Below are 21539 nucleotides of genomic sequence, written 5' to 3'. Positions count from 1 at the left end.
TTTGATGCAAAATAATCTAAAAATGCTTATTGTAATAATATTGCTGGTTGTGCTGTTATTCTTACTCTAAGATTGTTGTAGGTGTGTTGTGGGATAAAGCAGATGAGCATTTACATTGGTGTCTCTAAGACCTATGATTGTCAACATGGCAGAAAAAAATAGATCTAAGATTCACGGGATAAAATAAAAGCTGGTAGCTCTGAACTTGAATAGAAAGTTTCAGTTTGAACTCATAATGATTTTATCTTCAAATGATATATACAACATATGTTGTTTACATATTAGCTCTGTCCAATGAAAAGACCAAGAAACAAAGAGCAACCCAGTGCCAAGCACCTGTAGCACCAAAATTATGCTCTCTTCAATACTAAAATGAGAAGTATCTGAATCCAGGTTTTCACCAGGATATATATATAAAAAGAACATGAAGCATAATACCAGGAAGCAAAGAAGCCATCCAGACGACTAAAGACATGTCAAAAGGACTCAAAAGCCAATTTGAAGAGATTCCCACAACCCAAAATAGGATAATTTGAACATAAGGATATAATTTTAATGAACTGAAATATTTCAAATATGTTTAAGTATACACTGAGTGGCCAGATTATTATGACCACCTGACGTTTGTAGGCAAGTTAGTTATAATTTCGTGCTGAAGTTGCTAGAGGGCCAGACCATTATAAATAGGGAAGCAGGTTGTTTACCACAACAGTAGAAGTGATTTTTTTCTGAAGATATGGGTAAACAACGTGATTTAACAGCCTTTGAACATGGCTGTTAAATATGTATACATGTTGTGTCATATGTTAAAATATATATATATCCCACGTTCAAAGGCTGTTAAATCCCATTGTTTACCCATATCTTCAGAAAAAAAATCACTTCTGTTGTGGTAAACAACCTGCTTCCCTATTTATAATGGTCTGGCCCTCTAGCAACTTCAGCGCGAAATTATAGCTAATTTGCCTACAAACGTCAGGTGGTCATAATCTGGCCACTCAGTGTATAAGTCAATATGTAAATGTTAGTAATAATAAACTTACTGGTCACTTTTGAATGATGTTAGGGAAGCAATATCTTAAGATTGATAAAGAAAAAGGATTGGTACCATCTCTTTCTTGGTAACCAAATGGCTAATGAAGGCAAGTTTCTCTTTATAAAACATATCAGCAAATAAAGGAAAAAGAAATTATGAAATAGCACTGTTTTGCAACCTCCAATGAATTATTGGACCTAGGCAATGATCATTAAAGACAGCTAACATAAAAAGAGAAAACCGGACAGTATTCCTCCTGATAGAAGTATCACCCAATGGTCCAATGGTCTTGGAAAACAAACTTGAACCTAATAAAACTTCAGTATAGAAATACCAACATAAAGGAAATATCCTGGTTACAATCAGCAAAATCTAGATTGAGAAAACTCTGTAGAACAAATGAACTTGTGTGTGTGTGTGTGTGTGTGTGTGTGAGTGTTTTTTGTTTGTTTATTTGTTTGTTTGTTTTAATAATAGAGCAAGAGAGAGGGTGAAAAATTCTAGATTAAGAGAAATATAGGTGACATAATTAATTGCAATGTACAGACCTTATGCACTCCTGATTTGAAGAATGTATGGACTTTAATGTTAATCCTGATTCAAATTAACTATTCAAATTAAATATTAATGAGATTATTGGAGAAGTTTGAAAACAGACTAAATATATAACATTATTAAGGAAGTATGGTTGATTCTTATGTAGGACAATGGCATTGTGTTTATTTTTAAGAATCTTAATCTTTTAGTGAAACATGCTGAAATTTAATAAGTGAAATAATATGATGTCTGACGTTTGCTTCAAAATAATCATTGGAGAGGGGAAAAGTGAGTACTGCTATAGGTGAAACAAGGTTGGCCATGAATTAATAGTTATCCAATCTGTGTGGTGGGTATACAGAGGTTCATTACACCATTAGTGTCTCTATAAATATGACATTTTCTTTCATTAAAAGGTTAAAAATACTCGTTTGACATTTGTCAATGAGCATCAGGTTACTATGGGAAATCCTTAGACAATAAAATCCAAACAACTATAGTTAGGATATAGATTTAAATTAGAGTGGAGGTAGCAGCTTTTGAGGTCATTTTGGTCAACTTTTATCAAACAGATTTTACCTAAACCATGTATTCTGCTCATTTCTAAGCCACTAGCATAGCTGTCTTCTTTGGTCTGGTTGTAGTATTTGGTGAAGCAACAAGACAGGATTAGACTTGATGAAGAAAACAGCAAGAAAGCATCAAAAAATTATTTTGGCTACTACCCCTACATTTATTTTGATAACTCTACCAACTGAATGATACCTGCAAATTAATTTTACCAGATGAGTTTTCCCCCACTATACAAACAGCTCCCCTCATCACAGGCAGTAGGAAAATGCATATCCCAAAGCTATACTCTCCCAGTTCTCGTTATACAATCCACACATTTGTGGCAGTGCTGTCTCATGGAAAGCTCACAGCAAAAGGCAATGTGATATAAACACATGGAAACATATGGCATACTAAGTTCTTCTCTGATACTCCAAAATGGTTCAAGGGCTTATATTATAACTGGGGGATACCCCAAGTGCTAACTGTGACTAATCAACAAACAAAGACCTCTAATTAATTGCATTGTTCTGGGGTAGTGGAGACCAAATATTTCCAAAGCCTCTTAAGAATGGTCATATTTATGTGAAATGGTCCTACATGTGAGATTACTTACTCTTCTTATCTCTACTGCCTGTCTCCTTCAATAGCTTATGCTATCCTGATTCAAATCTAACCATTGAGATTCTTCTTGGTACATCTAACAGTATAAGGGGACAGTATTACGGCTATTTCTGTCTTACATTTCATTAGAAGCTGTTCATTTTTAGTGCTCAGAAGTAGAAAACACTAAATAGGAGATAAGATCCTATATAATAAAAGGCTAATATGCAAATCAACCAAACCGCGAAATGACTGGTCACAATGACACACACTGACCACCAGGGGGCAGTCGCTTAATGCAGAAGTTGCCACCTGGCGGTCAGTGCGCTCCCACAGAGGAAGTGCCACTCATCTAGAAGCCAGGCTCACGGCTGATGAGCACAGTGGCGGTGGCAGGAGCCTCTCCCACCTCAGTGGCAGCGCTAAGGGTGTCCGACTGCTGGCTTAGGCCCACTCCCCACAGGCAACAGGCCTAATCCATCAGTCAGACATCCCCCCGAGGGCTCCCGGACTGTGAAAGGGCACAGGCTGGGCTGAGGGACCCCACCCTCCACCCCCCGAGTACACAAATTTCATGCACTGGGACTCTAGTTTTAAAATAATTATCAATATTGAAATTATAGCCATAGACATCAGGAACTTTTCCCCTACAAGATATACCCCAATATAAGGTTATGTTGATAATATTGAAGAGTAAAAGGTACAGATTTTGAGGAATCAGAATGTTACTATTGGAATTATAGCCAATGGTCAATTTATCCATGGTATTGCATGAATAAGCAAAATTCATGGTAATTTAAAACCTTAGCAAGTACTTTCAGTATTTTCTTTCAGTAGTTCTTTACTAGAACTATATATATGAACTAAGAGCTATTGATTTAGAATTCCACTTCTCTCCTATATACTTGCTACCCTTTTAAAGAGAGGGAAAAAAAGGCAGGCAATAGAGTTATGTGGGAGATGAGGGGGATGAAGAGGAAATAGAAGAAACAGAAGAAGTAAGGAGTAGGGAAAAAATGAGGCGAGCAGGCCTCAAAAAAAAAAAAGAAGTGGAAGGCTGGTTTATAGAATGCTGCAGAACAATGGATACAATGAAAAGTGCAAATAGATATTTAAAAACTTGAGCGAGTAGTTTCTATACCTTATTTTTCTTCAAGAATTCACCGTTAATGATTTTTAAGTAATGCATAATTTCAGTCTGATATTCTGCTTAACATGTTAGATACCAAGTGATGGTGTGCCTTATTAGAGAATCAATAGCCTGTTTGTTCTGTGGTCTCAGGTAAATTTTTGCCATTGCTTGCAAAGGAGTTTTGGTCCTAAAGTTCCTTAACATTTCTGTTTTGAAATGTTAAGGAACTTTTGGCTAAAATCCAATTTAATCAATAGCAAATTGAGCTAAATAAGAACAAATCGAAAGATATCCCGGGAAAGCATCCAGCATTTTTTGGAGCCTTAAACCAATCAAATTGGAGAGAACAGAAGGTAGTGTAGGTGGAATTAATGGGACCGAGTTGCTGGCTCATCAAGTAATCATAATAGTCAAAAGCACATAACAGTCAGTTTGAAAAATCTCTGCATTCATTTGATAGCTGACAAAGGACTCAGCAAAGATTCAAAACAAAGGACAATAAGGCTGCTTCTCAGAGGACTCACCTGTCTTTCCCAGTTTCCTTCTTAAAAACTCCATCACAGTAACTCATGCGCTTCTCTGTGGTGACATAAATTTGGGCACTTGGATAGATGTCAACAGTCTTTTTCAACATGTTGTAAACGATGCCATTGCCATCTTTCCTCATATTGCGGAAAGGGCCCCAAATCACATAAATAGTGGTGTTTGCCTCCTTGAAAAAATAATCAGGGCTTTTTAGCAAAAGAGGAACGCTGGTATGGGATACAACTCGAATCATTGTCATGCGGCCAACGTCTTCTTCGTAACCCTTGGTGGGGGCGTTGTTCATTCTCCAAATGCAAGAGGCCTGATCTATCTCATTCCCCACCTTCTGGCCGACCATCTGACCTGAGTTGGACACGATGGCACAAAGGTCGCAGTCCAGCTGCAAAGGCTGAAAAACATAAAGAGAAACAAGATGAGGGAAGAAATATAAATTAGTAAGGCCCACCTATCCAAACAAGTTTCTCTGGGAAAACAGAAAATTCAGATTATTATATATACCTGCTGAATGTAGGAATATCTCTGAAATATACATACCAGTACTATACTGAGCGCCCCAGGTTATCAAACTAGGGCCATCCTTTCATTTAAAAAGGTAAAACAAATTGTTAAGTAATAATTTTAATTTCTATCCCCTCGTATTGGTTTAAAGTTAAATGGACAAATTATCATGTGTTTTCCACTCTAAATGGTTTCTTTTCATTCAAAACTGTTAATTTCAAATGAAATAAGGAAATATAAAAAGAACTGATCTCTTTAATAAGGATGATGGCTAAAAAGAAGGTAAAAGGGAGCTATCCAGGCATCAATTCTATATTTTACTTATGTGCATGAATGGTTATGTAGAAGTTGAAGAAAATATGAAAAATTCAGCAAATGGCAAGGTTCTGAAAAAGATTTTCAGAAAACTGCTTAAGTCAAGTCTCAGGTTAGCAAAAATATTACAGAGATCCTTAAAAACTTCCTTTGCATCCTTGGGTTGGCTGGCTTTTGGGTTTACCTTTATTCTGGATGGGTAAGGAAAGGCTTCTTTTATGAACTCAGAGATCTCAGACTATCCAGAGACAATCTCTAGGGCTACTCTAACCACCACCCTCCCTTTTCCTAACTAATGAGGTAACAGGGACTCATAGAGGTTAAGCACCAGCTTTTAGGACTTCAAATAAGCTAGATAGAGATAAGTGCTAAGTAAAGAAAATTAAAGCAAGGACAGAGGTTAATGTGTGGGTATGTGTGTGGGTGTGTGTGTGTGTGTGTGTGTGTGTGTGTGTGTGTGTGTTGGTAGAGTGATCAGTAAAGACCTTAGAAGAAAAATGATATGTGATGAATGATCTGAATGAATAAGGATGGCTATAGGGATATGGGGGGGGGGGGGAGAGTATTTTTCCTCATTATTGTGGTAATGTGGGCTTGCTATGAAAAAGTTGAAAAATAAAAAATAAAAGAATTGATAAAAGGATAAAAGATCTTCATATTTCTTTAGCTCAACAATTGCTACAATATTTTCTTGTATTTTTCTCCTTCTAGATATATTATTGTAGGAAGGTTGAGAAATACCATTCATACAATTTGGTAACCTTGGTTTTTTATTTGATTTCATATCAGTAAGCCTTTCCATGTCAATAAATAGTCCTTAGAGACATTTTTAATGCATATGCAATATTCCATTATATGGTATACCACAATGTACCTGCTTGCCTACTCCTTGGCATTCAGTTATTATCTGATTTTTTTTCTATTATAAAAAAAACTGCTTTGATGAACATACTTGTGCTTCCCATTGGATTTTGAATGCTAACAGTTATACATTAATTTAACTTTACTTCTTTGATTTAGTTTTCATTGTAGACCTATAAAATATGCTAGGGAGACAAAGGCATCTACTTATTTGAGAGGTCAAAGTTAAGAATTTTGAAGAAACTTGACTTGTAGAGCCCACAAAGGTTCATTTATGAGGTATCTTAAAACTGCTAACAAAGGGATTTACCATCATTCCTGCTACAGTTAGATTTCTGAACTAAGGTGACAGCAGGTGGTCCAGGCACTAGGTTAGAATAGGTCCCCTCAAGGTAGATGAGTATATTAGTGCACTTTAAAATGAGGTTCTGAAGATTGGTGCCTTAGTGAAGACTTCACCAATGGCCAAATGGAGACACGAGAAGGTGTCTCTTAGGATCAGGCATTGATCTAAGACTCGTCATCAAGCATACAGGAGCCTAAAATCTTTTGGGGTGATAAAGAACACTTAGCTCAGTTCTCCAAAGTCACTCAGAGTCATGCAAATCAATGCCTGATTTAAATCGAGTGTGTCATATGGCACACTCCAACTTATCACCAAGATGCATATGGTGCGGGGAAGTTATATTCAATTTTCTGTTCCAAGAGGTTGTTTCACTGTATAATAAAAGCATTTTGGGGGGTGTGGACTCCACAATTTAAAAAAAATATCATAAAGGAAAAAGGAAGATATAAAGAAAATGCCTTAGACATGTTCTAATCTACAAAATGCAGCAATTTGCATTAGATTTCCCAGTCACAAAAGCGAATTATCTGGTTCTGCTGTAACAAGGCTTAATTTAACTAATAAGAATCAACATACTGGTTTCACTTGACAGTTGTAACCCCTGAAAGTGATCAATTAAGACATCACAATCTGTTTCATGACAACATATCGGGATGCTGCAGCTGTGCAGATTATGAGGTCACCAGCTGACTAACAACTTGAGGGCAAACAATGGGAACAACAGCCTCTTATTTAAGTAACAAATATGTAATTGGGCAGAGTGCTATGAATGCAATGCCTTTGGGGGTAGATGATAATTTTTAAATTGCCTCTTTCTTTCATCCTAATCACTTGGCTGTATTGTCACCATGGCCAGAGTCTTAGGAGGGCATTGTCACATGGCCCTTCTGCTTAGTCACAGTCCTGCCTCGCTGTCTGACTTTCTGAATGAGGTACCAGGAAACATGTGTGCACAAGGTGACTGCTCTATTTACCACTTGGTTGCAAGAACCATCCTTTCAGTATGATAGGAGTGCAGGGTGAGATGAGTGAAACATTCTTCATCATAATAGAAGCTTCAGGTAACACAAAGAGCTTGCTTGCTAAGGCCCAAAGGACTCATTTTTACCTTTGAAGGCACCTTCAAACTACAGTAAGCTATGATAAAAAGAAAGAAATACCTAGTCACAAATGGACAGTTTGATCCAAGAGCTGTTCTTATCTGGTTATCCGAGCTCCTTTTATTGGCTTTATCCCTGCATCTTGTGATCTCAACTTTCTTTGTTAAAATGCACTGCTGTTTCTTGAGCTCATTTATATTATTTGATTTGGGGTACTTGTTTGAAAATTTATTGCATATGCCTCCACTTTCTCAGTTTCTACCTCAGCAATCAGTTTATTCCTAGGGTTTCTGAGACCTTTGGAAAGAATTGTCTGGTTCTACTTTATCAAGTCCTCTCTTTATTCTGAATTCTCTTTCTCTGTTGACTTGTCCCTATTTCTATGCATGTGTTGTTGTTGTTTTTTCATTACAAACAAACTTGACCTCTTTATCTTTTTCTCTTGTACACTCAAAATATCATCAAGCCAAATGCTTTGGTTAGGCTTGGGCTGTGTCTATACACTGAGATCCCTACAAATACGCAGCCAAGCCTGTCTGAGCTACAGTGTCCCTGCTGAAAGAAAGACCACAAATGTAAAAAACTTCCTATTATTTGAAATCTAAGATATTGATTTTTATAATAATATCCCTATATTTGACTTGGGTATTTTCTCTCTCTGCAAAAGTATACTAGCTCTTGCTTACATATCTGGTTATAAACACTCAGCTTGGAGAAAATTAAGAATTTGATGACATCTATTAAAAAACGAAGTAATTTTTTACTTAGTATCTAATCTGTGCAAAGTGAAGGGTAAAATAATTTTAAATTCCTAATCAGTGTGAGATTAACTTCAGTATATGATCAACTAAGATTCAGTTCATATACTATTTCAAAGGCCAAAGAGATTGCCTTGAAAATCAAGGTTTTTTTCCTCTACTAAAATGAATATTGACATTTGCTTCCTTACAAAAAACAAAAATTTAATTCCTGTCTGTAGCACAGGTAGAGCATGAAAAAGAGAGGAAGGGAAGCAACAGTTAGATAAAGATGTATAAGTATAGGGTATTATACTCATTTATATAAACACTAGAGGCCCGATGCACAAAAATTTGTGCACTTGGGGGGGGGGGGGGTGTCCCTCAGCCCAGCCTGTGCCCTCTCACAGTCTGGGACCCCTTGCGGGATGACCACCTGCTGGCTTAGGCCTGCTCCCCGGGGGATTGGGCCTAAGCTGGCAATCAGACATCCCTCTGGAAGCCTGGCAGCCCTCGGGGGATGTCCACTTGCCAGCGGGGAGCAGGCCTAAGCTGCAGTCGGACATCCTTAGTGCTGATGAGGAGGCAGGAGAGGCTCCCACCACCAGCACTGTACTGGCAGCCATCAGCCTGGCTTGTGGCTGAGCAGAGCTCCCCCATGTGGGAGCAAACTGACCACCAGAGGCAGCTCCTGCATTGAGCATCTGCCCCCTGGTGGTCAGTGTATGTCATAGTGACCAGTCATTCCCAGTCGTTCTGCTGTTAGGGTCAGTTTGCATATTACCCTTTTACTATATAGGATAGAGGCCTGGTGCATGGGTGTGGGCAGGCTGGTTTGCCCTGAAGGGTGTCCCAGATCAGGGTGGGGGTCCTGCTTGGGTGCCTGGCCAGCCTGGGTAAGGGGCTGATGGCTGTTTGCAGCTGGTCACACCCCCTTCAGGGTGGGGGTCTTCACTGGGGTGCCTGGCCAGCCTGGATGAGGGGCTGATGGCTGTTTTCAGGCTGGCTGGCGACTGAAGCTCCCAGCCTCTTCTTTTTTACTTTTTTTTTTAATTCTGAGATTTATTTACCTTCTATAATTGAAACTGCGTTGCTGTCACTGGAGCTGAGAGCCGGCTCCAGCTCTGAGGCCACAGCCAGCTGAAAGTAGGTATCTGGGGTTTGTTTAGCTTCTATAATTGAAACTTCGTTGCTTTCGGAGCTTAGAGCTGGGCTGCGGCAGGCGGGGAACCTTGGCTTCCTCCATCACTTGAGCAAGCAAGCCTCCTGCTCATTTCAGCTGCGTGGCTGCCGGCCGCCATCTTGGTTGGCGGTTAATTTGCATATCACCCTGATTAGCCAATGGGAAGCGTAGCGAAGGTACGGTCAATTACCCTTTTTGTCTTTTATTAGATAGGATGATTGAGCACTTAATATGAGCCAGTCATCCTATCTAGCACTTTTTCACATTATTCCACTCAATTCTCATAATAAATTCTTCAAAACTTTGTTTTTATTTCCCACTATAGGGTTGAGGAAATGGACATGAACACAATGTCCAGTGGATAGTAGATACCATTCATGTTAAAAAGGAGCACTTTACCTTTGATGAAACACATTCACATCACTATTAAGAAGTGAGAGAGAATAAAGAAATATTTATTACTGGAGGCCCAGTGCACAAAATTCGTGCACTGGGAGGAGGGTGTCCCTCAGCCCAGCCTTCACCCTCTCCAATCTGGGACTCCTCGGGGGGTGTCCAACTGCCAGTTTAGGCCCGATCCCAGGATCGGGCCTAAACTGGCAGTTGGATATCCCTCTTGCAATCCAGGACTGCTGGCTTCCAACCGCTCGCCTGCCTGCCTGCCTGATTGCCCCTAACCGCTTCTGCCTGCCAGCCTGATCACCCCCTAACCACTCCCCTGCCAGCCTGATCGACGCCTAACTGCTTCCCTGCCGGCCCAATCACCCCCAACTGCCCTACCCTGCTGGCCTGGTTCCTCCTAACTGCCTTCCCCTGCAGGTCTGGTTGCCCCTAACTGCCCTCCCCTGCTGGTCTGATGGCCCACAACTTCCCTCCCCTGCCGGCCATCTTGTGGTGGCCATCGTGTGCCCACATGGTGGCAGCCATCTTGTGCGAGGGTGTGATGGTCAATTTGCATATTACTTCTTTATTATATAGAATCATTTTGCACTATTCCCAATATACATAGAAGTAAACACCTCAAATCTCACCATGTATTATATTTAAATTATTTGTATTAAATTATAAATTAATATTTTAAACATAGTGGTAGCCAAAAACTTCATCAGAAAAGAAAAAAAAATTAACATTGATGAAAGCCTCCTCAGGAATGTTAGGTATACATGTGAGTGGAATTTACCTGTCCTTTCTGGCAATGGCATTATCATGGTATAAGAAATCATATATATTTTTTCTTCATAATATTTTCAATTTGTAATATGGCTGAAATTTCAGTCTAACATAAATTAATCACAACCAGTATTATTAGCTTTAAAATGGTCCTTCACATCTTACTCAATGTGCTTTTCAATTTTTATTCACAACGGCAGTGCGTTGTGTGTCTTTCTGAAGCATGAAATGGTTACAGTCCATGTCTGAAAAAAAGAAAAATAAGACTCTGGCAGATGATGTTTCAATAAGCTGGTCTCCTCCCTTCATGAAAACCTCCTTGACATAAATTCACCTTAGAAACACCCACAATAGCTGTTTTCAAGTCCTTGGGAATGAAAGTTAGCTCAAAACTGCCAAGTCATTCTGTAACTCAGGGATTGTTCTCCCCTTTGTACTTCTGAAAACTCCAGGGTGCTAGCCAACTGGGATACTATGCTCATAACATAGGTCATTTTACAGTCATGCTGACTTTTATTTTTATTATAAGAATGATTATTTGGCACAAAATGAATTCTGTTTGCAAAAATGCTGAAGAATGTTATAACTATGGGGGCAGGAATGAGAAAGATGTGTCTATTCTTATTGCTTTTTAAGAGTTTGCCACATTTTAATAGTCAGCTTTACTTTTCTGTGTTTAAGTATTATTTATGTAGACCCTAGAAACCAATTTATCATGACATGCCCAACTGATCCTTGCCTTATTTAGAAAAAGAAAGGATGACCTTCTAGTAAACTAAGACTGTTTACTCTGATTGGCAAGCTTTAGCTTTTGCTGAGTCACAGTCACTTTTCAAATTCATATACATATAGTTAAAGAACTCTTTTGTTTCTCAACTTTAAATTTACTATACACACACATATCCACATATCCACAAATACACTCATGTGACCACACACACACACACACACACACACACACACGGTTACCCTTATCCAGTTGATGAGATAGCTCACTCTCCTATCTACTTTATCATCCTGCTCCGTACCAACCACTCTGCAAAATTCCTCTCCTCTCTTCTGTGGGTAAGAACTTGACAAATGGCCTCATCCTTTTTGAATGATATATTGGGACAACTGCCAAGCACTTTACATTTTAATCAGTAAGAATGAAATATTTAACCTTTACTTTTTACTCCGTGAATAAGCTTATAGACAATAGAACAGATAATTAAAATCTGTGAATTAAAACTTGCAAAACAATGTGGTTCTCCCAGCAAAGAGAAATGGCCATGTACGAAAGGTCACCTGTCAACTAGTGGTAGTTATTAAATCTCTGCATTTATCACTGAGGTGGCTTTATGGAAAACGAAGGTCAAGACATTAAATTATGAAACAGCTAGGATTAGAAAAGGTCGCCAAAAACTCAGCTAAAATTTAACCAAATCTGTTAATTCTATACCCTGGAAGCAAACAGAAACAGCCGGGGATGAAACACAACACTGGATACACTAATCTATCTCCCTACTTGAGCCCCTGAACTGAAAATGAGTTTCCATTTGATGTCTTGAAGTCTAAAATGAAACTTGCTCATCTCAAATCAAAACAGGAGCTTTGATAAATATTTCAGGACAAAAATCATATTTGAATCGAACAAGTTTAAATTATTAAAAGCATTGTTTTACATGACCCTCATGGTTGCTTTCATTTCGACCATAAGAATGCAATTTAAAATATTGGAGATGGGGTACTCCTGGCATTTTAAATGCTATATAGGACAATCAACTCACCACCCACTAATTTACTATTTTAATGTTGAAACAAATGAGATCATTGCTTTTCATCATCCAATTTGGACGGATTTGAAAAAAGCAGGTTGAACAGAGCTCCAGAGACACACTCTTCAGTTTGCTGTCATTTATTCCTCTGCTCTTTCTGAATGTCTTTAGAGTTTCAGTTTTAGAGGCTTCAACATGTATAATGATGCCATTGGGGAATAGATTTTGCCTTTATTCTCCTTGATGTTCTTTTGAGGTCTTTCAAGTGAAAGGTACAAAAGAGGCATTAACAATCTGGCATTGTTTTTATTGCTTGACAAAGGAAAAAATGTATTTTAATTTTCCCCATGTTTCAGGAATGATTAAGCAAGCTGTTTTCATCTCTACGAGTCACTTTCAGCAGACCTCTAACTGTGAGCAAAGAACTGTGAAGACTGTTCTAGAGAGAAATCAACACAGTTCAATCCAGCCAGTTTATGTACTTCTTTCCCCCTCCACAAACCAGCATCTTTCAGTTGGTGCAAGCAGTGTGTATAAATCATACACTATGAGTAACAGCATATAAAAAGACAGATTTGATAACCCATGGTTTGGCTCTGACTCTCTGTGGATTTGGGATATGGCATTTACCTTGATTTCTGCCTGGTGGCATTATATCCAAGCATAAAACTTAATATGGGGATGCATAAAAATGTTAATGTCAAGAAATAATTCTAAAACAGGCAACATAAAGCTATGCTTCTCAGTTACCATAGATAATGTGTTCTCTTTATTTGAAAGTTCCTTGAGAGAAATGGGTCTGTATAATCATGGAGGCATGCCCAAAAAAGCAGCTTGCTTTCTCTGGACTGGAAGGCAAAAAAAAAAAGAGGCTTCTCACACCAAGAGAGAGATTTCTCCCGTGGACTGGGATAAAGAAGTCATTTATATTTCACTATCACTATGAGATTATAATAAAATTGGACTCATTTATGACTGACTTCCTCTGGATTATTTTCCTCTCCTTTCAGGAAGATGAGTTCAGGACCCAGTGCTGACATACCACCCAGGTATGTCACACAAAGAAAATAAGAGAGAAAGCCATGGTAACATGGCACCCAACTAGGGACATGGTTCTCAACTGGTTGCACATTACAATGACCAGAACTTTTACAAAATTATAATGGCTGGACTGCATGCCTGGCCAAATGAATCAAACAACTCAAGAGGAAGGCACCTGCACATAAGTATTTTTCTATGTTCCACACGTGATTCCAATGAACATTTAGGGCTCAGAAACATTGTCTTCGAAGAGTTAGTGGCAATAGAAGAGGAGTTCAAAATGCCTAATCAAAGGGATGAATGACAAAATGTAAATTGGTATATTTGGGGCCCAAGTGAGAAAGATGTTGGGGTAGTAAATCTTTCCAGGTACCACTCAATACCACTGCTTTGGTGAGCTGCACTTACACGTGTATCTTTGGGGCCCACAGCAAGGTGGCCCCCAAATATCCCACAATGACATTGATTATTTCTAATTAAAATCACTTGAGAAGTAGCAGGAGTGGGAAGAGCTCTCTGACTCTTCTCTGTCTCTATAATGCAGAAAATAAATCTCCCTTGAAAAGTGCCCTCCCTGCTATGAAAGGGCTAAGAAATAATCAATCAAACTAAGGAAGAGACAGTTTTATCCCGGATATTGAAAATCCAGAGCTGAGAAACCTATATAAACAAACCCTTGTTAATTTTACAAATTTACTGCCCTAAGCCAACATTCTACTTAAATTTCTTACTATGTACCCCTAAACTTATGTTTCATTATCTTGTCAAATCCTCATAAATTTATTGTTTCTTTATTTAAAAGATATATTAATAGCCTGCTCTACTTCACTCACAGAGAATTCTTCTTTTAATTTTCCTGTGTACATATAATAAAACTCAGGATTTTCCTCATGTTCTTCTCCCTTGTGCCAATTTTCTTAGTAGCCCAGACGCAAGAACTGAAGAAGGGTAGAAAGGGGAATTCCCTCTCTCCAACAAAATGAAATTAGTCCTAGATGTCAGAAGCTATGAAGAGTAAACGGAGATGATGTTGGAAGTTTGTATGTAGTACCAAGCATGAGAACTTTTATTTCCTACAACATTATTGTTAACTAGAGGCCTGGTGCACAAAATTCTTGCATGGGGGGCATCCTTCAGCCTGGCCTGCAACCTCTCGCAATCCGGGGGATGTCTGACAGCAGGATCAGGCCTAAACTGGCAGTCAGACATCCCTCTCACAATCTGGGACTGCTGGCTCCTAACTGCTCGCCTGCTTGCCTGATTGCCCCTAACCCCTCTGCCTGCCTGCCTGCCTAATCACCCCTAACCACTCACCTGCCTGCCTGATCACCCCTAACCACTAGCCTGCCTGTCTGATCGCCCCTAACTACCTCTGCCTGCCTGCCTGATCGCCCCTAACCATTCTGCCTGCCTGATCACCCCTAACCGCCTCTGGATCAGCCCCCACTGGGGCAGCTTCATCCAGAAGGACGTCCAGAAGGTAGTTTGTCTGTCCGGTCTAGATAGCATATTATGCTTTTATTATTATAGATTATATAGCATTAGAGGTCTTTATATTCTAAGTAGAATTTGCTCTGAAAGCAAGGAAAATCATGGTACCTTATACATTTTCTTAATTCATGAGGAATTTCTGCCAGCCAGTAAGGGTTATGGTAATTTCAACATTTTGTTGACATGCATTCAATATAATTTTTTATCTTGTCTTATTTTTAGTCTGTAAGATAATTTATATTGAGCAGAAGAAGTGGTAGAGATGGAATGATTGTGAATATAAGAGAATGTCCCACTAATGGAGTAAGAACCAAGGGAAGGAAGAAGTCAATAATACAAGAATAGTGTTGGATAGGTAGCCTTTGAAAAGGTAGAGGCAGATCTTTCTATGAGATAATAAAAATGAATTAAGAATCAGAGGAAAACCAGATAACTTTAAAGAAAGAACTGAAATTAAGTTCACTCCAGATTTCCTTACATTTCTCTCCAGTAGTAAGGGTTGATTGAGAGATGGGATACTTAGAGGTAAGGTTAACAAACTTCAGGAGAGGGGTTAACTTTTGAGAAAGAGAATATTTTGAGCAACTACAAAAAAAGGATTTCCAGTTGTGCCACAGCTGGAATTTAGAAATTATAGACTTTTTATTAACCTACCATATTCTTTCTAGTATGGCTCAGGAGCACCAAAGCAGAACCAAAGACACACGTTAGCCGGCTTGATCAAGGACTAGAGACTGTGGCAAGTGGTGTATTGAAAGTGCAAAGTTGAGAAATAATTATGGGCACTGGTAACATGAATTCCAAGCTGAAAGTGAAAGGAAATGATGGCAAAATGAGCAAGTGAAAGAGATAAAGAAGCAATGGACAGGAGTGGGCTGCTCACGTGTCTGCTGCTTGCGTGGTTGAAGGAATTCTTACCATTTGCAATAGCATGGATGGAACTGGAGAGCATTATGCTAAGTGAAATAAACCAGTCAATGAAAGAAAAATACCACATGATCTCACTCATTTATGGATAATAAAGACCATTATAAACTGATGAACAAAAATAGATACAGAGGCAGAGCAGCATTGAACAGACTGTCAAACTACAGCAGGAAGGCCGGGGAGGGTTGGCGTGGGGGGTAAGAGATCAACCGAAGGACTTGTATGCATGCGTTATAAGCATAACCAATGGACACAAGACACTGGGGGGTAGGGGAGGCCGGGGGAAGGTCAAGGGGGGGAAAAAAGGAGACATATGTAATACTCTTTGTAATACTTTAAGCAATTGAAACAAAATTTTTTAAAAAAGAAAGTATGTATTCTCGCATAACCGGTTTGGCTCAGTGGGTAAGAGTGTCGGCCTGCGGACTGAAGGATCCCAGGTTTGATTCTGGTCAAGGGCATGTACCTTGGTTGTGGGCCACATCCCCAGTAGGAGGTGTGCAAGAGGCAGCTGATCGATGTTTCTAACTCTCTATCCCTCTCCCTTCCTATCTGTAAAAAAGCAATACAATAGATTTTTTAAAAAAAGAAGCAATGGATATCTCTCAATGAGGTTATAACCATTCACTGGAGACTGGGTGACATATGTTTGCATTGTATGTCCTGAGACCATGCTTACCTTCAGAATAAGGAGAAAATAATGTTGTTTTTATAAGCTTTGAATTAAGGGTCTATGGTTCCAATTGCAACAGGTTTCAGGAAAGAAGCTGCAGTATAAGCCATTCATTCTAGCTTGAAAATGCAAAACCAAAGCACAGAGATATTAAAATTCATTGTTGTTGAAAAGTACTGGCATGAGAATGTCTGCTTCAATATGTTAACTTAAATCCCAACCAACCTTTCCACGGACGATAACTAAGAGAACTGAGGACAATATAAAAACTATTTATTTGAGACCATCCAAGACCTAACAAGATAGTGAGGAACTGCCAGCCTGGAGAAGTCTGGAACTCAGGGAGGTGCACCTACACTAAGAACTGCTTTTGCTCAGGAGGCATCTGCGGCTCTGGAAGAAGTAGCTGAGCTCTGCTTCTGGCAGCCTCCTGGGCCTAGGAGAACAGAAATCAGAATGTAGAGCCCCCAAAGGGTAATTCAACATCGACTTTGGACTAGAACTCCTAAAGTGTATTCTAAAGGAAAGTCTGAAATAAACAAGTTTGCAAAATCTATTACCCTCTTTCACATCAATAGGATGCCTCTGAAAACTTCGATTTTGAAAATTACATTATGGGGTCCGAAACTACTAGAGGCCTGTGAGACCCCTGCAGAAAGAAAAGAGAAATCTTCTCTGGAGGAAGATAATATCATCCTAGGTCTCCAAGTATTGCTACAAATAAGTTTTCAAGTACAATAGCCAACACACTATCTAAAAACCCAGACATATGAAGGGACAAAACGCCATTAGAGAAAACAAACAGAAACAGCCCCTTAGGAACTCTATACATGGAATTACAGGGCACAGACCCAAACCACTATGCTTACTGTGTTCAAGAAGATAAAAGCTAACTGAAAATGTTGATAGGGAAATGAAAACTATAAAAAGTGATGGAGTGTATGTGCAAAAGAACAGCTTAGAAACTCTAGAAATAATAAATACAACACATGAAATAAGGAAATCAATGAATATATTTAATAGCAATTTAGACAAAGGTAAAGCGGATTAGTGGACTAGAAGATAAAAGCAACCGTTCAGAATGAAACACATTTTTTAAAAAGACTCAGAGACACAGGGGATACAATGAGAAAGCCTAAAATAAATGTATGTGAAATATCAGAGGATAGGAGAGAGAAAATGGGCAGAAGACAATGGCTGACAATTTTCCAGAACGTACGAGAATCCATAAATTCAAATGACTCACAGGGAAAATAAATACAAAATCTAAATTACAGTGAAACTTCATAAAAACAAAAACAAAGAGGAAACTATAGAATTTAAAATTACCATTAAATAGCATATATAGTAAACCCTTGAACAACTTAGGTTTGAACTGCACAGGTCCACTTAGAAGTGAATTTTTTTCAATAGACATATAGTTGACACTCCGTATCTATGGATTACATATCCACGGATTCAACCAACCACTGCAAAACAGTATTTTCATCAGGAATCCTCATATCCTGAGGGCCAACTTAAGTTATAGGTGGATTTTAGATGCGGGGGAAGAAGGAGGACGGTTGGTGCCCTAACCCCCTACAGTGTTCAAAGTTCAACTGTAATTTGGAGGGGGTAAATAGAGATAAAATATTGTAAGGTCCTTACATTGTCATGAAAAGAGGGTAAATGTGCCAAATAACATCGTATCTTCAGAGCTTAGGATGCCTGATGCTATTCCTAGGGCAGTAGTTCTTAAATTTTTTGTCTAAGGTCCCATTTATACTCAAAAATTAATGAGGACTCCAACAATCTTTTGCTTATGTGACTTGAATATATATCATTTTTTATATTAGAAGTTGAAAATGAGAAAATTTAAAAATATTCATTAATTCATTTTAAAATAATAGTATGCCCATTTCATAGTAACATTGATTTTTTTATAAAAAGCAAATTTTTCCAACAAAATAGTGAAAAGTGTGGCATTGTTTATATTTTATTTTTGCAAATTTCTTTAATTGAAGATAGATAAATTCTCAACTGTTTCTGCTTTCACACAACAGACTATTTTGATTAAAGTAGATGAAAAAGAATCCAGTTTTACAATGTTATGTAGTGGGGAAAGGAAGATAATTGTGTATATTTTTCTTTGAATCTATACCAAAATTTGACATGTGGCAATTTCTTAAAGTTCATTTGCAATATACAATCTGAAACCATATCAATAAGATTTTCTACTGTTACATTAGAATCCATTGGTCTATCTTGTACTTTGCATGGATCATTGACTTATGTATGATTTTGTAACATCACACTTCGGTCATTTATAAAATATTAGTCCAATAAGTTGTATCAAAATGTTAAAAATTTCATTATATAGTTTAAACACATTAATTGATAATACCACTGATCTAATCAGAAAAGCCTGTAAGTTTTGCAAAACTGAAAAGTTGATGGTGAAAATACAAGTTTGTCAAGTACATGCTAATTTTTACTTGAAAGCTCAATTTTTGTCACTAGTAAAATACAGTTATTTTCTTTAAGTGACAGGCTCACTTCATTCATTTTCAGGCAAATGTCTGCCAAGTATTGAAATATAAATAGTCATCATTTGTCTGTTGGTTATTTCCAGTAAAATGGTGTCCAATGACCTTGGAACTCATGAAATTTTTCAAAATAAAAAAGTTGGGTAGTAAAGGGTAAAGAAGTTCAAACATATGGTGACTAAAGAAGATTTGACTTTGGGTGCTAAATACACAATACAATGTACAGAAGATGTATCAAAGAATTATACACTTGAAACCTATATAATTTTATTAACCAATATCACCCCAATAAATTTAATTTAAAAAAATAATAAAATAAAAATGTTTTGGAGAAAAAATCAATGTAATTTGCAACAATAACAGTAAAATCATATGATCATTTCAAAAGTAAAATCATATAATCATATGATCAGCTCAGAAAGTGCAAAAAATTTTGATATGATTCAATATCAACTAATGATAAAAAATCTCTTAGTTAAGGGAAAGTAACAGGGAGCTTTCTTAATTTAATAAATTATTTCTATAAAACAAAATTTTTATATCAAACATTGTAAAAATAAACAAGCAAGCAAACAAACAAAAACAACAACATTGTAGTACTTCACACTTAATAGTAAAATGTTGGAAACTGTAACTTTGAAATTGGGAATGAGACAATGATTTCCACTCTCACCCTTGTTATTCAATGCATTGAGATCCTAGCCAGTACAATAAGGGGGAGGATGAAAGATATAAAGGTAGTAAATATAATTATTTACAGATGATTTGATGGTATATAATAATTCTCATATTACTTGTTATCATTTTCATTGGAGTTAGGATTGCTAGATATAAATCTGAATGTAAATCAATTGCATTTTGATATATCAGCAACAATGGAAATCTAAGTATATTATTTATAACTTGAGGCCTGGTGCACAAAATTTGTGAGTAGGGGCAGGAGGGGGATCCCTCAGCCTGGCTTGTACCTTCTCGCAATCCGGCACCCTTCAGGGGATGTCTGACTGCCAGTTTAGGCCCCATCCCACAGCGGGATCTGGCCTAAACTGGCAGTCGGACATTCCTCTTGCAATCTAGGACTGCTGGCTCCTAACTGCTTGCCTGCTTGCCTGCCTGATCGCCTGTAACCACTTGCCTGCCTTCCTGATCACCCCTAACCATTCTGCCTGCCTGCCCGATTGCCCCTAACCCCTCTGCCTGCCTGCCCGATTGCCCCTAACCACTCCCCTGCCTGCCTGATCGCCCCTAACCACTCTGCCTGCCTGCCTACTTTATGAAGAAAATATAGGAGAAAGCTTTCATAAAATCAGACAAGGAAAAATTTTTCTTAAACAAGACATAAAAGAACTAACAAAAAAGGATTTTTTTTTCTCCCTCTCTGTAGGGGAGGTGTGTGAGTGTCCTAGAAAGAGTTAATATATAAAATATGTAACAAATACTTACAAATCAACAATAAAAGACAGCAGCCAGTCAAAGCAATAGAAAGATGGGCAAAAGATCGTCATTACATAGAAGAAAAAATTCAAATGGCAAATAAGCATCAGAAAAATGCTTATCATTAATAATCAGAAAAAATGCAAACTAAAACAATGAGCTGCTATTATACACCCACCAGATTGCCTAAAAATTAAAATGTCTGACAATACCAAGTGTTAAAAAGAACATACTACTGGAAGTTTCCTGCAATAACTGATAGGAATGTGAACTTTGCACTAATACTTCGGAAAACTATGGCATTATTCTGCATAGTTGAATATACATATAGGATAATTTTTTGTAATAAACAGATTTTTAAAATCTTTATTGTTGAGAGTATTACAGATGTCCCCCTTTCCCTCCCTATTACCTACCTCCACCTGGTTCCTGCCCTGCCTCAGACCTTCACCACCCTATTGTCCTTGTCCATAGGTAATGGATATATGCATAAGATCTTTGGTTAATCTCTTCCCACCAGCCTCTCCCCCATTCCAATTGAGATATGGCAGTTTGTTCCATGTTTCCATGCCTCTGGATCTATTTAATTCATCAGTTTATTTTGATTGTCAGATTCTTGTTTGCTTATTTTGATTTTTAGATTCAATTGCTGATAGATATGTATTTATTGCCATTTTATTGTTCGTATTTTTCTTTTTCTTCTCCTCCTTCTCCTCTTCTCCTTTCTCCTCCTCCTCTTCCCCCTTCTTCTTCCTCTCCTTCAAGAATACCCTTCATCATTTCATGTAATACTGGTTTGGTGTTGATGAACTCCTTTAGCTTTTTCTTTTCTGTGAAGCTTTATCTGAACTTCAATTCTAAATGACAGCTTTGTTGAGTAGAGTAATCTTGGTTGTAGGTTCTTGCTATTCATCACTTTGAATATTTCTTGCCACTCCCTTCTGGCCTGCAAAATTTCTGTTGAGAAATCAGCTGACAGTGGTATGGGTGCTTTCTTGTAGGTAACTAACTGCTTTCTCTTGCTGCTTTTAAATTCACTCTTTGTCTTTAACCCTTGGCATTTTAAGTATGATAT

At 38.0% G+C, this 21539-nt stretch overlaps 1 protein-coding gene across 2 annotated transcripts in view; it reads right to left on the bottom strand.

Annotated features, from left to right (window-relative positions):
* Positions 1-21539, bottom strand: part of ST6GALNAC3 (ST6 N-acetylgalactosaminide alpha-2,6-sialyltransferase 3) — a 510150-nt gene that overhangs the window by 192532 nt on the left and 296079 nt on the right. For both annotated transcript variants that reach the window (XM_070403386.1, XM_070403387.1), the window contains exon 3: positions 4385-4794. In XM_070403386.1, coding sequence (XP_070259487.1) covers positions 4385-4794 — 410 coding nt within the window. The remainder of the gene's footprint in view (positions 1-4384; positions 4795-21539) is intronic.

The sequence above is a fragment of the Myotis yumanensis genome, unplaced genomic scaffold (assembly GCF_028538775.1).
Source record: "Myotis yumanensis isolate MYYU_CA2020_CCGP unplaced genomic scaffold, mMyoYum1.0.hap1 SCAF_2, whole genome shotgun sequence".
Taxonomy (NCBI): Eukaryota; Metazoa; Chordata; class Mammalia; order Chiroptera; family Vespertilionidae; genus Myotis; species Myotis yumanensis.
This window is presented reverse-complemented; position numbering and strand designations above follow the sequence as displayed.